We start from the raw sequence: 18,170 nt of genomic DNA, 5'->3' as shown, positions 1-18,170 counted from the left end.
CGAGGCGGAAGGAGACTTGATGGTGCTGGATGAAGATAGTTGCGGCGGACGCGGTGAAATTCCTACGCAGGGATTTCTTTTGAGTCCACAGGCTTATTTTCGGAAGGAGTGAAAATGGAGCCGTCGAGTCCGTTCCTATGCAGAATTTGGAAATCGGTGGCATCGAAGGGTCGTCTAACCGTGCACGCGATCGGGCTGTAATATTGGGTTAGAGTTACGAAGTGCGCGTAACTCCCACTGAAATAAGTGGAATTGCAGAATTATGTTTGCATCCAGGATCTTGACAAGTTGTATCTTTTTAGCTGTACCCATGAAGTTAACTGGAAGGGAACCAGTAAAGTTGATTGGCATTAACTTTAGGGCTGACAAATTTATTCAGAGGTTTTGCGATTAATTTATGGAATTCACGGGCACAGGATATAGAATATCTTTTAAAGGGATTCTTCTCAAGTTAGCCACCATAGCTAAACAGTCCATAGCTGTCAACTTTCAGATTTGAAAATAATTGATCAGCAGCCTCGAAAATAAGGGACCAGCAGCCTCACCTGTCCCAGGGGCAGTCTACGGGATATCGAACAATCCGGGATAGCAGCGGGAAATGGCACTGGAATAAGGGAATTTCTCGCAAAAAAAGGAAGGTTGACAGCTATGACAGTCTTTGTGGTCAGAGGCAAAACTTGAGGGTTGAAACAAAAACAACAGGTGAAAGTTGTCACTTTTTCTAAAAAAAAACATTTTAAACAAAGATAAACCAACTACATATAGAGAATCATCTATGAATACTACAGCACTTTGTCAAAGAGTATAACAAACACAAATTAATACCTATTAGCCACCATCACTTGAATGGTTGTCCACAGCTAAAAAGTTATTGTATCAGCATCAGTGGTCTGCAGGGTTTATACAAAAGCAGGAGGGGAGGAGAAAAAATAATTAAAATATGTGCTTCATGCAAGCCAAACTCTGCTGTAGGCCATAGGCTATATGCCTCATTCTTTGTATAATCTGCAAAGTCACCCCAGACTGCATAAAAATTACTATATTTCCCCATGCCTCTTGCTATCTTCAATTTTCATGTCAATTTTCCCAATAATGCTACCTGCCAGATCACCCTATACCACCGGTCCTGGCAATGGCCGTCCTTGCCGCGGTTAACAAATTGGTTCTAAGTTCTTTGTTTCTAATTCGTGGTATGTCCTGTACAGGTTAAGCAGAGCCAGTCCTGGGGTCATGGGTATTGTCTGCCTTGTGATCAAAGATATCTCTGTAAAAACATTTGGTGGGGATCAAATTGGGATTTAGAAATTGAAGAAGAGGCATAATGCCAAGATTATACACATTCTTATATTGCAGGGAGTTAGACTAGGGACTTAGGGTCCCTTATAAATCTATGATTATAGCAGCTGCTGTAAGGGATGTCATCGTGTACTTTTGTTTCAGGTAGCAAAATGTCTTGGTCTAGCCTTGAGTTAGGGTTGGAAGGAAAAGTAAGTATTGCATATAATTCAGTTCCCTCTCAACCTTTCTGTTCTCTCTTATCTATCTCTTTTTTAAAGAACCTTAGCCTCAAATTTTTGAGAAATAAATTGTATTATTCTGGTGACATTTAAAGTGGGGCAAATGTAACTTGTGAACAATGGCAATGGGCATTATGCAAAGAAATGTGAGAAGGAATTTATTAAAGTGTTTTATTGTAGTTTCAACCTTTGTAAAACAACAACAACCCTTTCTGTGTTTTCTTAGCAGTGTTGCCTCCAGCACGTTGGCAGGAGTAAAATAAATAAATAAAGTACACTCATCACTAGAGGGCAGATCTGCTATATTATGAACAGAAAAAGAACTCTGGAATTAACTAACTCCACAAACACATTTTTTTAAGGGGAAAAGTGTGCCTGTTCCCTATAGGGCTGGTAGAATTACCAGGGTTTACTTAACAGTAGCAATCTATGTTGTAATTCTGTGGAAATGTCTTGTTTTCCATGTGTAAATATTAGTACGTTGACATGGAAGCCCCCATCTAACACTAATAGTATTTCAAAGTATCTGGAATATACCTATGCATCATTCCTACAGTTTTTAAAATTTCATCATGGGGTTTCCATACTTGTATCTGCTAAGGATGGTGATGCAACAGGAAGAGCATCTTCACATGTGTCTGTGGTGCTATTATTTAGTTAAACGACAAAGTGTAAACATATCATCCTTATTTACTCAGAAGTGACCCTAAATCAATACATTCAATGAGATTTACTCCCAGGTAAGGTACTTAGCATTGCCGCCTTAAACTGTTATGGATGATGCTAAGGTCCTCTGGAGATTCTAGCTCTACAGAAATATGAGGGAATTGTGTCTCGGGGGTCCTGGCACTACTCTGGCATTACAACTCCCAGGTTTTATTACAGGGATGAAGGAGGAGAGAATAGTTAAATTTACACTTTAAGCTGTAGGCGTACTCACAGAAACTATTACTTCGCTATTCTCTTTAAAAAAATAATAATCAGAAGGAAGGCTATATGTGGCAGTTGAAGAAAAGTGAAGATTGAAAACAGTATCAAGGTGAGTCATGGTATGAACAACCTTTAACAGAACCAGGGCCAATAAGATGAGCTTGTTCAGAAATTTACTGACAAGCAGAGTTGCCTAAAGAGGTCAAAAGTGGTCAACAATTGCAAAGGGAGAGACTCATAGGAGGTCCAGGCAGTGGGCGACTGTTCATGAAGGCAGCCTCAAAACAAGGAATATTAATCCTGGAGGATAGGTATCAAATGATATTAGATAACAGGTGGTCATAACTCATAAGATCAGGACACAAGAAAAGTGAAGCAGATGCCACAGCTGGTATTCATAGCTCTTAACACACTAGAGACTGGAGTAGTCTTGACATAGTGGCTGGGAACTCACAAGAAACAATGCCCCAGTGTAAATACATAGTTACAGGAGTAACTGCTGTGAAGGCGATTATAATTCAATCCAATCATCTTGGATAATCTTTGTGTCAGAGGTTCTCAGATGGTGTTCTGTGAGCCTCTGGTAGTCTTATGAGCTCCAGTCAGGTGGTCTGTGAAATTCAGCTTTATCATTGGTGGTGGGACCACAACTACTACACTGGAAAGCTACAGTAGTAGTAGTCCCACCAAATATAAATACCATACATACTGTTTAATAGTGAAATCAAATGGGGAAATACCCCAATCTAGAACCATATTTTATTCACTAATTGTTTTAAGTTGATGCAGAATTTGTAGTCAGAACTGTTCTAATAAGTTGATGTATTTCAGTTTTCTAAACTGTTGCAGAATTGTTTGTGGTACATAAGAACCATTAATACTTCTGAACAATAAATCTTCAAGTTCTTAAAAAGGCATGTGATGTGGAAAATGCAGCCACACATTATGTAACTATATTGTTTGGTTGTTCTGCATTTGGAAACCTCGTAAGATATCGTAGCCAAATTTTGCATGACAGTTCCTGAGATCAATAAGCAGGTTTGTGTCTATGTATGCATGCCATTTTGAATCAATATGATGGACTGAAACTTCCAAAACTGCACCGATTTTTAGTGCATTAGTATTCCCAAGCAACACTGGGTTCAAGGTGCTAGTAATGTATATATTGGTGGTAGTGGGGTGTTTTTAAAAAGTTGGAGGAGCAAAATAAAAACTCATCGTGACTACTATCCTGAATACACTTTTGAGTATCCCCTCAGACGTCAGCAGTTTTTATTGAAATAACACAGTATCGTTTTGTCAAAAAGTCATTACGAAATGAACTACTGATATCCACACATACATCCCTACAACTATTTGTTAATGTTTATTTAGTGTACCAAGAGTGGTAGATTCTTGGCTTAAAATTTTTGCTGGCATTCACCTTCAGAAGGACCTCTTGACTTTCATAGTTGCTGATTTACCAACTTTTCTAAACTCTATTATTTAATTACACTAGCAGTTCACCTTAATGTGACATTTGACCATCATTTGCAGTGATGACATAGGATGGTATCCAGCAAACTTGTTCCAGTCATGTAAGGACTTCCACTTGTGCCCTTGTACCTCCCTCTCCTCCTACCATCCAGCCCCCAATCTGTTTTAGGGGTTTCCCTAACCCTGCAGAGCAGATTTGAGGGAGTGCACAAGGAGGTGAGAGGGAGGGGAAGAGAACAACTTCATTGCAAACAACCCATATTATATCTCTTTGTTTTGTACAGTACTTTAGAATATTCAGACTACTTCACATAGAATATCAGTAATTTTACACTATCGCTGTAGGATCAATTATTATTATTCCCATATTGCACATAGGGGACTCAGGTGGAGAAACAGAAGTTTGCCTTTCGCCTACTTACTCACTTTCACCTTGGGTAGCAGGCCTTTCCTGCTTCTAGATCCCCCCATCTACTTACAGCAACAGGCAAAATGGTAGTACCACCAGATCTGCTAGTGCGTTAGCACACACATTTACACAAACATCTCTTGCACACATGTTCACTGAAGGGCTAATTTAGCAGAATAAAAAAGTAGTATTCATGGATTCTTTACTGGAGATTATTATGTCCACATATGCACTAGTATTGGCTTTGATAACCTTACATCATTTGGGAATTTAACACAGACCAATATTAGTATGCTTGCTGCTTCTTGTTATAATTGTAATATTTCTTTTAAAATGACTAAAAGTTTAGAGCTGGCTTCATGCCAATATAAAATGATTCGCAAGTAATAATACAGTTTTGAAGCTTGAAACACCACTATAGAATAATGCTGTACACAAGCAAGGCCTGGACAATATACAGTGCCTGGACAATATACTTAATTACCATTGCAGAGATTGGGGTGAATAAGCAGAGAGTTATCAAATAGGAATTACGAGGCAGAATCTTAAAAGGCCCAGCTTTGCAGAAATGGAAAAACCAGAAAAGGTTCCATGTCATGAAACAGAAAATTTTGGGAGATAAGAGGAAAGTTGGGATGCAGTATTTACCCATCTGGTAACAGAGGAAAAAGGGAAAAGGCAGGGTTCTTCACTGTAGCTTAGAGGTTTACTACCGCAAATGGGCTAGCACAGGGGTCTGCAACCCGCGGCTCTGGAGCCACATGTGGCTCTTTTACAACTTTGCCGCGGCTCCGGGGCGGATACTAGCGAGGGGAGTAGGCGCATTGTGCGCCCCAACACTCCCCACTGTGGTGGGCGCTGTACTGGCTGTGACGTCACATGGGGGCGGTGCGTGCGTTAGTCACGCACCGTCCCGACGTCACCTTCCCGCCCGCTGTCAGATCGCGGCTCCAGAGATATATTTGTTTTAAATGTCGCAATGGTTTTGCGGCTCCCAGTTGTTGTTTTTTCTTCGGAAATGGGTCCAAGTGGCTCTTTTTGTCTTAAAGGTTGCAGACCCCTGGGCTAGCAGTTCACAATGGAGCTCAACGCGATTTGTCGTGCATGTGATTGATCAGATCTTTTATAGGACAGAATTTAATATAGTTTTATTGCATACTATGAAGTAATTCATGATATTTATCTGGTTGGATACTCTTTAGTATTGCATCATATGTTCCAGGGTTGAATCCTGGCACTGAAAACAGGTTCCAGAGCCAAACTCCGTCTATGTGCTGAGTTTAAGGCACACTAGTTTGCATGCTCATATGGGAACTTCTATTGGCAAATCAGACCAACAAGGAAGAAATTAATGGGAAGATCATTATCTTGCACAATGACTTTCAGAAAAGCGGAAAAACAAATCTTCAGTGTACAGTGTTTTTGGTGAATCCTGAAGATGCAGGTCTTTAGGACCCATTAAATATATATTTTCAGGACCAACACTATTTTTTTGCTGCTTTTTTTTTTTAAGTGTAAGCTTTCTAAGTGTTGTAAACTGTATTTTTAATTGTTGTAACCTCTCATAGGACCTTAGGGTAAAGGTTGGGTAATAAATTTAATAATAAGGTTAAGAATGAGTCTGCATTTTAAAGCAGATTGACTGATGATTTAGGTATTAACAAGCTATATGAAAGGAAAAGTTAAGAGTGGGCATCGCTCTTCCAGGCCTTGGTTGTGACTTTACTTTCTAGAGTTCATGTCTGATTTAAAGTTAAAGTGTCTAGAGCTTAAGGATGCTCCCTGGAAAAAGAAGCAGCTGGCTGTTTGACTTGTGCTGACAACATTGTTATAGTTGTTATGTTGTAAACAAGTAACAATAAAGAATTACAACAAATATTCTTCAGATTAACAGCACGCAGAAGCTGGGGACCCTATTGTGAGGACAAAATGTTGTTCGTCTAATCTCTGATCTCCTTCAGGGAGGGGGCAGGGAATAGAAACGAGGGTAAATCGATCATTTCGAATCGCTTCAGCGGGGAAACCCCGAGTTAACCTCCCTGGGCTCCTGGGAGGAAGGCTGAGGGAGTGACAACTGCAAGTCCTCAGATTCAGGTAGGTAGCCGTGTTGGTCTGACGCAGTCAAAATATATATAAAAAATTAAAAAATGTCCAGTAGCACCTTAAAGACCAACAAAGTTTGTTCTGGTTATAAGCTTTCGTGTGCATCTGAAGAAGTGTGCATGCACACGAAAGCTTACACCCAGAACAAACTTTGTTGGTCTCCAAGGTGCTACTGGACAATTTTGCAAGTCCTCAGTGAAGCTTCCCGCACACTTGCATCCTCCATCTTTTCAGCACGGAGACGGCGTCACCTTCAAAGCCTCTCTGGAAGCGAAAACGCAACCTCCCTCCTCCCGCCTGTCACGTGACGGCACTCTCAGCCGAGCCCTCCGTGACGGAGGCGCTTGAGGGGGTGGGAGTAGCCCCGCGCAGCCAATGAGAACGCGCGTGGGATTTTTGGGCGGCGCGAGGAGGCTTAAGGGCCAGGCGTAAGGTGCAGCAGGACCAGCCGCCGAAGCAGGACCTGGAGGAGGCATGGATGCAAGCGGGGAAAGTGTTGTGCTCGTGGCTGCTGTCAGGACCCCGGTCGGTGAGTGGGAGGGCGCGCAAGGCCGGCTGCGGCGGCTTTGGGCCTGGAAGGAATATTTTACCTATTGGAGAAGCTCCGCTTCCTTTCTGATCTTGATCATTGATGTAAACCTCCAAAATGTATTTTGCCTAGTTAAGTTTTTACCTCTATCTTCAGCCCATTTTATTTTATTTTATTGTTATGGCTGATGCAAATAAAGATTCTTCTGATCTGATCTTTCTGATCGCGGCTGGAAAGCGAAGCAATCGCTCGGGCGTTGCTACTTCGCAGTGCCTCTCCAGTATCATTTTAGTGCCCCTCCAGTTGAGCTGTAGCCCATTTCTCGTGGAAGGGGAACTGCAGACTCGAAGGAAGGATGGGGGCAGTTTAGATTGGCCAGCCCTTCGTGTGTTTTTTAAGAGAGGACGAAGAGTGCGAGAATCTGAAGATGAGCTGTCCTTTTGATCCATTAGACGTCATCCCAAATCAACGTGCTTGTTGGCCCTAATCCAAAATTAAATAACATTTTTGTGATTGCAACTACATGAAAGGTGGGCGTCTTGTAAATTTTGACTAAACTCTTCTCTGTTTTCATGAGGACTGCAAGCTTTTAGAGTAATTTCCCCCAGATCGCCCAAACCTAACCGTGCAAACATGTCAACTCGGAAGCCAGCCAGCCGCGCTGAGTTCAATAGAACAAGCAACCTCATCTTCATTTCGGAGTTTCTTAATTTTCGTGGAGTACTTGTGGCGTAGAGCCGGTGGTAAATATGAACGTGGCCACTTCAGGCTCTGCCTCTCCCAAGTGATTGGGTAGGAACTGTAGAGCCACCGGGCGGAGCAGCCCTGTGATTGCTTCGTGAGAGACGCTGACGAATCGCGCTCTTCCTCCGATTGGCCTGGCCCGGGTAGAACCATGAAAGCTCGGCTCGCTTCTGTTCTCTCATTAGATTAACAGAACCTAATGCTGCTCTTTAGCCAGTCCTCTGCAAAGAGATGGCTGCAAGGTAGAAGCAGTGCCGGATTTACGGATAAACTAAACAAGCTGTAGCTTAGGGCCCCACTCTCTTGGGGGGCCCTAAACAATTTAAAGAAAAAAAACACCTGGATGTACATTTCCAAAATATAGGATAAAAAACAAATAAAATAAAGCCTACATACAGCAACAGTGTTTTGTGTTGTATAGGCTCCTATAATGTAAGTAATGGCCCCCGCCTGCTAGCCTGCTCCCTAAAATATCACTGGTTTGCTCATTTCTATACATAGGGTGCCTATGATGTAAGTTACTTTGATAAAAGACATATTTTGTTATGTGCAAATGGCTTTAGATACCTATTAGATCCATAAATTACTATATCGCATATGTTCAACACAAAAAACCGCCACAATTTGTTGTTGACAAAGGACAGCTGGACATATAAAGGGCCCCATTACCTTCAGTAGCTTAGGGTGTCATCAAACCTAAACCCGGCCCTGGGTAAAAGGATGTGGCTCTTGGGTCATGTGACAATGTCCTTGGAGGGGAGATCCAGGGTCGGCAACTCGCTTTGGGAGAAAGCTTCAATGCCAACTCCTGGTCTCAAAAATGCAGCTCAAGTACCTCTGAACATGTGCAGAGTTGTTTTCAACATTGATTACATGTGGCATGCCTTTATGAGGGGTGTGTTTCCTCTGTGTGTTACCGCAGGACAAAATAGATTATTGCCTCTACTTTAATGCAGCCTCTTATCTGCTTCAACAAGTTTACTCTTTTGTCTTCTATTTAAAAATCATCTTTCCCCACTCTTGATAGTCTATTTTTTATTCTCCATACTAACTCTTAATATTCACACTGGTTATTGCACAACTTAGCTTTAATACATCTGCTTCTCTTTTTTTATTTGGCTTCATGCCAGAGTTTCCAGTTTGATAATGAATACCGTTTTTAAACCCATTTTGCACAAAGCAAGTGTGAAGAGCGGCACAGGCAGTGTGTGTGTGTTATGGGGTATGTTGCATTGAGGAGAGAGTGCTTTCCCACCCCGAATTTAGATGATTTTGAGCATGAATGACTGAAACTGAAAGACAGCAAAATAGAAACCAAACCAAAGGGAGCCTTTATTTGCATAATACTCAATCATGGGTGTAACCAAGGGGGGGGGGTTGGGAGGCCAGCTGCTGCCCCCCTGATCAACTAAAACAATAAAAATACTTAATTAACTGACGTTCTGCCCCCCAACAATAAGTCTGTTCCCACCAACATAAATCCTTCCTTATTGGGAGTAAGTCTCATTTAAATTAGTGAGACCAATTTTAAAGTCAGCATGGACAAGATTACGGTATGTTTCACTTATGCACCAAGATTTGCTAGGAAACATAATTTGAGTCATATGTACAATTCCAGTTATGCAACACCCCACCCCATATTACTTCCATTTACATATGCCTTACTGGACCTGGATTCACAAACCTTTTCCTAAAGTACTTATTTTGTGGTTGAAAAAGGCCTGTCTGTAGTAAAACAACTTAACTTGCTTTTTATCTAGGATCCTTCAATGGTGCCTTGTCTACTTTGCACGCCCATGAGCTGGCTTCTGTAGCCATAAAGGAAACCTTGAAGAGGGCAAAAATTGGACCTAAAGAAGTATCTGAGGTTATATTTGGACAAGTCTTGGCTGCAGGTATGTCTTAAGTGAACCAGTTTTCTCAGGTGCTGGTCTGGAATCTGTTTTGCCCTCTTCGCTAGGGCTTTTGTAATACTTAGACAAGATATGCATTTATACTATGAGTCATATTTTTAATCTTCCTCTACTGTACAGCTCACCTTCTCTTCCCCTGTGTAAGTAGGGTTGCCAGCTTACAGCAAATTGTCTTGTAACCTTTCATTGCCCCTGGCAGCCAGAGATGAAGCAACTGTGACTGTTCTTTCTCTGGTCCTGTCATCTGCCCTCTCTGTCACAACATATAGGACTCCCCATGTGCCACATCATTCAGAACATGTGGTGGGCCACAGGGCCAGAGAAGAGGCTTCAATGATAAGCCACAGCTCTCTCACCTTCGGCCGCATCGAGGGTATTCAAGCTACAACAGTTTGCTGTATAGCAACCCAACTTACCGTTTTTATTCATCTCAAAGCTGGTATAGCAAAGTGAGAGCAAACACTTGGATTTTATTTGTGAGCAAATGGTAGCAAACATAATCATTTACTCTAATTCATTTAATTTAAATCTCAGAAGGGAATTCCAAAATAACCTTACCTCAGGTTGCATCATAACTCATGGGAAGTTGGTTTATAAGGCAGCAGTTGTCTTCTAAGGAATAATTGCTTAGTAGGAAGAGTTTCCCTTACCTTGAAAGGTCAGTATCTGGAGTTTAAAAGCCTGTCACAGCACATCCCTACATGCTAACCAAGGGGTGGGGAGCTTTCTTCAGACTGAGGGCAGCAGTCCCTTCTGGGCAACCTTCCAGGGGACGCATGTCAGTGGAGAGGGGGAAAGAGCAGAGGGAAAAGTTGATGGAGCAGTTGAGGTGAATTTGTACAGTAGGCTACTTTCTCCACACTCGCACATCCCTCTCTATCCTCCACCCCATGAGCCAGATAAAGAGCTCTGAAAGGTTGTATTTTGCCCTTTGGCCTGAAGTTCCCTACCCTCCCTCATTCTGCGAATGAATCTTATAAAAATGTTCCTTGCCCACTCCTGAGTTTCCAGTCCACAATAATCCTATTCACTCCCCCTGATACCTTGTCAGTCCCTAACATACTTTCTTCCTAATCCCTCGCTTACTGAGCCCCTTACAGTCTTCTCCCATCCAAGCTAACCTGAGATGGTCTTCCATGGTTAAGCGTCTTCTAGTAGACAGTTGGGGGAGGGCTGAGGTGACATAGGGTGCCCTCATAAGAGTTCTAATTGGCAGAACTGTTGTGCAGGGTTGAAAAGTGGTCAGGAAGCAAGGAGGTTTTATTTTGACTCCTGGAAGGTGCCCAGAAAAAGAACATGGAAGACGGAGGGAAGGCACAGAAGTTGTGTCAGTAGAACGTGGGAGTTCAAAACTAAATGAAGCACAGCTCATAGGAATGTTGTAATTTATCCTGAAGGCACAGAAGCCCCAAATCAGGTGTCAGGGAAGAGCAGAAAACACTCTTGACACCAGAATATCCAGAGCAGAGGTGACTTGATCAACCCAAAGGCAGGTGTTGAAATGCAGAGTTAAGTGTAGGTTTTGGAAAGCAGTATCTGATTCTGCAAGCAGGAGCCAGCTATCCACTTAAGAACAAAACAGGATGCTTGAGAATATTGTAGCCAAATGGTGTTTCTGTGTCCTTTTTGCCTTTTCATATGGAAAGGAATGGGGAGGGCCGAAAGTTGGTCAGGGGGAAGGAATGAGAGCAGTTGAGCCTGGTTGTCTCTGCATGCTGATGAATTATTTCTATTTCTGCAGGTGCTGGTCAGAATCCTGCCCGACAAGCCAGTGTCGCTGCTGGGATTCCATATGAGATACCTGCTTGGAGCTGCCAGATGATATGTGGTTCAGGCCTGAAAGCCGTGTGCTTAGGCGCTCAGTCCATCATGATAGGAGATTCCAGTATTGTAGTGGCTGGAGGCATGGAAAGCATGAGCAAGGTGAGGCTTTTGCTGTTCATAAAAGGGCCCTCAGACTTAGTTGGTTTTTGCAGATTAGTGGTTTGGAACAATTCTCAGGGCAGAAAGATTTGGACTAGTTCAGAATAGCCATTATTTGCATAGTGGAATCATTATGACTGAAACAAGGCTGGGTCTAACAACATCCCCAAGCTGTAGACATGGGGCGGCAGAGAGTATGTGTGTAATTCAATGGTTCAGTTAAGTAAAGTTAGACTCTGGACTTAATTGACTTAATGGGGGCTCCCCTCTTTAGATGGCAAGCGTTTCACTTCAAATCACAGTCCTGCTGTGTTAGGAGCCTTCCTGCTCATTCCTCTCTCTTTGCCCTAAAGTCCTGACATCACCAGTGGTCCAACCCCATCCAGAACAGGTAGGATCCTTTTCTAGTCAACTACTTCGCCAACTGAGCATACCTTGGATGTCTCTGGATTGACCATTTGCCCATGTATGGCCTACTCAGATCATCATCAGTCCTCCAAGGGCTCTGGAAGAGGTATACCCTGTTACCTCCTACGCAATTCTTTCAACTGGGGTTGCATCTTCCATAAGCAAACCTTGTACTGCGGCCCCTTCTGTAGACCTCATTTGTTTACAGAAATCGGAATAGCTGTGACATGGCGAGGGACTGGCCAGAAGAGACTTGATTTCCACCCACCTCCAAACAACGTCATTCTTAGAATTCTAAATGTGTCAAAATGATTTGCTTGCAGGCGCCTCATGTCATTCATATGCGCAATGGGTTGAAGATGGGGGAAGCCTCCTTGCAGGACACTCTGATCTTGGATGGTTTGACAGATGCCTTCTACCACTACCACATGGGTATAACTGGTAAGCCGTATGATTCTTCCAAATGGCATTGTCAAGTGGGTGGGGGAAGAGTCTAGTTCAATATTGGATATTATTTTTATTTATTAACTATTAGATGGACCATTTCAGCTTTCGCATTTCCTTCAGCAATAGCTTTAAACATTTATTTAAGCAACAGGCATACCTTTCCAACAAAATAGATTTGATCGTGTCATGAGTAAGCATTGAACGTTGGAGGCAGCAGGTTCCCATAGTTCATTACTGAACTTTTGATGCAATTAAAGCTGTGCTGTGCATATGGCAATGTGACTCTTGCTGCGTCTTGATAATGAGTATATACTCCCCAACTCCTGGTTTCAGCTGAAAATGTTGCCAAGCAGTGGCAGGTTAGTCGAGAGGAGCAAGATCAACTGGCTGTACAGTCACAGAACAAGGCTGAAAATGCCCAGAAGGCTGGCTATTTTGATAAAGAGATTGTTCCTGTTCCTGTGCCTTCTAGGAAAGGTGAGTATGCATTCATAGCAACACCTGTTCTGGGTACAGGGCGTATGACTGGTTATCACGATCTGGATCTGTTTCTGTGCTTCAGTTCTTCTCTGTTATCAGGGATAATGATCTAACTCAGAGGTGGGTGGAGTCTGGCCCATAAGATTAGTAATTTACATTGTCACTGTGAGAAGTAAAGCTGAAATGATGGATGGTAACCATTTCACTGCTGTCAGGCTGCAAAGCAATTTTTCAGAGGTCTCCTGTTTGAAACGGTTCTGAGCCAACGTTTCCTGACCTTCTGAACCTTTGTCTTAAAGTCTAATTCATTTAACAGTAAGTAAAGAGTGAGAGACTTGACATCTTTCCGCAGGGTCTCCAAGACAGAGTTGTTCCACCAGGCCTTTGGTTTGGACTCAGTCTGACCCTTATGTTTCCCTCCCCTTATGGTTTTGATTTATGGGCTACTTTTAAAATGAGGCTGCATTTTAAGTTGCATTTTAACCTGTATTTTAAATTGGGTCCCCCCCCCCCATTATGTTTTACTGTAATTTTACTGGTGTTAGCTGCCCTGAGCCTAGCTCTGGCTGGGGAGGGCGGGGTATAAATAAAAAATTATTATTATTATTATTATTATTATTATTATTATTAAAAAGAGAGGTGGAACCTCAGAAGCCGAATGTTCCATGGGTTAACTCTAAGCAGTACTGTTGTTGCGTTGCGTACCTTTGTACGTATTGGAAGTAGACCGGAGCCCTAGGCCTTCTTCTGTGGGAACACAGAGTTGCTATGAGTTGTTGTGTGAGTGTGTCTCCCCATTGTACTGCAGTGGAGGGCTGGCTCTGCAAGCACAGAGCGACTGCTTCCATAGAAGTGAATGGGAGAGGACAGGATCGGGGATGGGTTGGGGGCAGGGAGATGAATTTCCATTTGGATAGGGTACAGAGATCTTAGGTTCCATTTTAAATTCTACGTAGACAGTTCTTTCTGAAATACTTGCTGCCTTGCAGGTCCGGTTGAAGTGAAAGCAGATGAGCATCCTCGCCCTGGTACCAAGTTGGAAACGATGGCAAAGCTCAAGCCTTTTTTTATAACTGATGGAACAGGAACCGTGACCGCAGCAAATGCCTCAGGTTTGTTTAAGATGTTATAAACCATTTTTAATAGTGCGTTTTAATTTTGTAACCCATCCCAGGACCCGAGGGTGAAGGGTGGGTAATTAAGGATCATAATGGATACCACTTAAATATAATGCTTAAAATGCATCTGCTTCAAGCAAGTTTTCTTTAACTTCAGACAGATACAATTGGGAATACTTGGGGAAGGGCATGTATTTTCTCCAACCACAGCTTGGGGCATTGCAGTGGGGTGGGGGAGGTGGTGGTTAGGCCTTTCCTCAGTAGAGACTTAGGACTCGACTAGACTGGTAAAGAAAAAACAATTTATATGCATTGTATATGTGAGAACATTGTGCCACCAGATGGTGACATGGAGTCCCGTTTTTCTCTACCTGTTTTCCCTGTTTAAATTTACAATGCTATAAACTGGAACGCTTCTTTGATGTGTCTAGATCCAGCCTTAAAGACCAGTACAAAGTACTGTTTGTAAAATACAGTTTGCCATGCAGAATCCCAAAAGCCTCTTTTAAAGTGTTGTGTTGTCCTTCAAAGTTGAAAGGCGTGTTTCTGTCCCTCATGAACCCTCAAAGGGGAAAACTCAGTATGGACTGAGCACGCTCAGTGGGCATGGAATGCTGATGACAGGAGAAATGGAAGCCCTGTAGGAATGAGATGGGAGTGTCTGGAATTCTGTGACATTTTCTTGCAGGTCCTACTTGTATATATTTAACCCGATCTCAAAGTGCTGTTGTGTATGTAGCCAATGCAGCAGCACCAAGCTGGGAACCTCCACCTTTGCGGAAGTACAAAGAAATGTATAAATCTTTAGGGGAAATCTGCAAGGGGAGAACTCTCAAAACTTCCCAGTTGAGGAATAAGTGTGCTCAGTGGCCACAGGATGCTGATGGACTGGGGCTGGTGGGAGGTGAGAATGGAAAACTGGGGTGGACGGATAAGCTGGAATGTTTTGAATCCCGAACAGGGGAACTGAGCCATACCGCAACATTTTGTGGCAGGTTACACTTTTCAATATTCCATCCTTAAACAATTTGGTTCGCCTAGGGCTTGCCAATCGGAAGGTCAGCGGTTTGAATCCCTGCGATGGGGTGAGCTCCCGTTGTTCAATCCCAGCTCCTGCCAACCTAGCAGTTTGAAAGCACGTCAAAGTGCAAAGTGCAAGATAAATAGGTACCGCTCCGGCGGGAAGGTAAACAGCATTTCCGTGCGCTGCTCTGGTTTCGCCAGAAGCGTCTTAGTCATGCTGACCACATGACCCGGAAAAACTGTCTGCGGACAAACGTCAGCTCCCTCGGCCTGTAAAGCGAAATGAGCGCCATAACCCCAGAGTCGTTCGCGACTGGACTTAACTGTCAGGGGTCCTTTACCTTTACCTAATACTGATAACTTACTGATAACTACAATTTTGAAGAAGATAAGTGTTCCTATCAACCACTTTGAAGTTATAGTTGAAGTTATATTTGTATACAAGTCTCATTTGCCATTGCTTTCCAGTTGTGACATTTGGGGGGGGGGAGCTCTAGTAATGTTTGCGGGGAAATCTACCTGTTAAATTTGGCACACTAGGGTCATGGGGATAAGGATTTGGCCCACTGGCTAGAAAAAGTTAATTCACTCCTGTGCTAATAGGCAGCTGAAGGGCAGAGGGCAAAAGATTTCTACTGTTTAGTTCTATCTACTTTCAGGTTTTACTCTACCTGGAGAACGCTTTCAATGGCATGTTTTGAGTCTCAAGCCGTGTCCCCTCTCCCCCCCCCCCACTCCACCCCAGGTCTAAATGATGGTGCTGCAGCTGTAATTCTCATGAAGAAAGCTGAAGCCCTTAAACGAGGTCTTGCCCCTTTGGCACGGATTGTATCCTGGGCCCAAGCTGGTGTAGATCCTTCTGTCATGGGGATTGCGCCTGTCTCAGCCATAAAGAAAGCTGTAAGTAATATATTGGGAACAGGGCGAACATTTTCAGAATACAGTGGTACCTCGGGTTAAGTACTTAATTCGTTCCGGAGGTCCGTTCTTAACCTGAAGCACCACTTTAGCTAATGGGGCCTCCCGCTGCCGCCGCACCGCCGGAGCACAATTTCTGTTCTCATCCTGAAGCAAAGTTCTTAATGAAATGATTTTTAGAATGTTTTATCATTATACTGTTGTTAGCCGCTCTGTGCCCGGCTTCGGCTGGGGAGGCCGGGATATAAATAGAATTGTATATTATTATTATTATTATTATTATTATTATTATTTACCCGAGGTACTATTTCTGGGTTAGCTGAGTCTGTAACCTGAAGCGTATGTAACCTGAGGTACCACTATAGCTGGTTAGTCCCGAGTAACAAATCTTGTATTAAACATACACTCTGCTGCCTCCCAAACGATATACTGTATTTTTCCGTCTATAAGATGCCTGCTGTTTTTGGGGACTCAGATTTAAGAAAATGGGGGAGGGGAGATGTATCTTTGCATAGAACGCCCTTTAATTTTTGACATTATTTTTTAGGGGGAAAAACCTAGTCTTATATACAGAAAAATATGGTAATTTTTAAAATGTTTTGGGCAGTGCCATTTTTCTAGAAAAAGAGGTGCTGGAACTCACCATGAACGCCTCCCTTGTTCTCCTATAATGGCAGTAGTGCCCACCTGAGAGGTGCCGGAACATTCTTCTGGCTGGAAAAAAAGCCTCGATTTTGGGAAATCTTCAGTTGATGCTAAATTACTGTTTTCCAAGCAATGCACTCTTTTAGTTTCTATGAATAAATCTGAGACATTGGCACACAGTTTCTGTGAGACTCATGCAATTAATGAGCCTATGCGTAAAATTTTACTTCTTCCATGTTAATGGGAAGGCTTCAAACAGTATTTTTAGAGTCAATAACCAACTGCCCATAGCATTACCCTATTTTCCTAATGTCTGGAATCTAGTTGGTTATATTCCGCTTCTAAAACCTGAAGGCACACAGACCAGCTTTGCTGCTAATTGCTTGAAGCCTTGATGTTAATTACTTGTTTGCCCTTCTGCAGCTGGAAAAAGCAGGTTGGACAGTGGATCAAGTGGACTTGTATGAAATCAATGAAGCCTTTGCTGCTCTAGGTTGTGCAGTAACAAAAGAGCTAAAACTGAACCCGGAAAAGGTACGTCCTGAAAGCGCAATACTGGAATCATCTAACCTTATCTGACAAAGGGAGAGATAATTAGGTGCAGCCTCTCTCAGATAAGGTGGAAGGCATTCAGAATAAATTTGCATATATTGGGGGTTGGTGAATATAGAAGGGCTCATTTCATTTGCAGAAGGGGATGATTTGGAGGGTGGAGAGCCTCCTACTGGAAGAAAAGTGTACACAGGTTTGGTGGGTGTTAAACTGTTGAGGGACGGGAGAGGGAAGGAGGAATTTACAGAAGCCGTTTCCTTCCTCCAGTGCAGGAATGGGGAAACACAGGCCCAGATGCCCCTCTCCAGGCCTTTATCTGGTCCTTGAGACTAACCTTGCCAGGCCATACCACTCACTCTCTGAAGAGTGATTTTGCCTGCCTTGCATCAGAACTTGGTCACACCTCCGTGCCCCCTCCTGGTAGCTCCACCAAATCGGTTGGCTACCAGCCATAGCTGTTGCTTTGAAGAAACTGGGGGTCACTCCCCCTGCAAATAGACAGTTTACCTCCCTCAACTCCCAGGGTTACAGCCATTTTTTTCTGGAATAAATGTTGCTTATCAACACAGCTTTTAAAGAGAATTCACACAGTATTGCTGCCGAACTATCACATAATGACTTTCTTCACCCTCACTGGTCCTCTTTCTGACTTTATCTGTAATGGTTGTTTTAAAAAAATAGAGTAATCTCTCCAGTGAAGGCTGATTAGAATGTCATTGAGGCATCTCCCTTCTTGCCCCTTTGTCTGCCTTGTTCTATGGTATACTTGAATTTAACAGGGACACTTAATTTTTGTGGCAGGTGAACATTGAAGGTGGGGCTGTTGCCCTTGGCCATCCTCTTGGAGCATCTGGTTGTCGGATCCTTGTTACGCTTGTGCATGCACTGGAACGAACAGGTGGAAAACGAGGGGTTGCTGCTTTGTGTATAGGAGGAGGGATGGGCATAGCCATGTGTGTAGAAAGATAAGGGAAGTGTTTCGGTAATTCTGTATTTGTTGCATGGCTTCCAATTAAAACTGAAACTGTCTTAACT

General features: G+C 43.0%; 1 protein-coding gene across 1 annotated transcript; it reads left to right on the top strand.

The window, feature by feature from the left end:
• The first annotated feature begins 6,806 nt into the window (after positions 1 to 6,806).
• ACAT2 (acetyl-CoA acetyltransferase 2) lies at positions 6,807 to 18,168 on the top strand. The gene is made up of 9 exons (XM_028723819.2): positions 6,807 to 6,964; positions 9,469 to 9,603; positions 11,363 to 11,544; positions 12,276 to 12,393; positions 12,733 to 12,876; positions 13,869 to 13,991; positions 15,766 to 15,920; positions 17,007 to 17,117; positions 17,937 to 18,168. The coding sequence occupies exons 1-9, from the start codon at positions 6,910 to 6,912 to the stop codon at positions 18,102 to 18,104; spliced, it is 1,191 nt and encodes a 396-aa protein (XP_028579652.2). The 5' UTR covers positions 6,807 to 6,909; the 3' UTR covers positions 18,105 to 18,168.
• The last annotated feature ends 2 nt before the right edge of the window (positions 18,169 to 18,170 follow it).

Source organism: Podarcis muralis, chromosome 3 (genome assembly GCF_964188315.1).
Source record: "Podarcis muralis chromosome 3, rPodMur119.hap1.1, whole genome shotgun sequence".
NCBI classification, from domain to species: domain Eukaryota; kingdom Metazoa; phylum Chordata; class Lepidosauria; order Squamata; family Lacertidae; genus Podarcis; species Podarcis muralis.
Note: the sequence above shows the minus strand (reverse complement) of the source record. Positions and strands in the feature narration are given on the sequence as shown.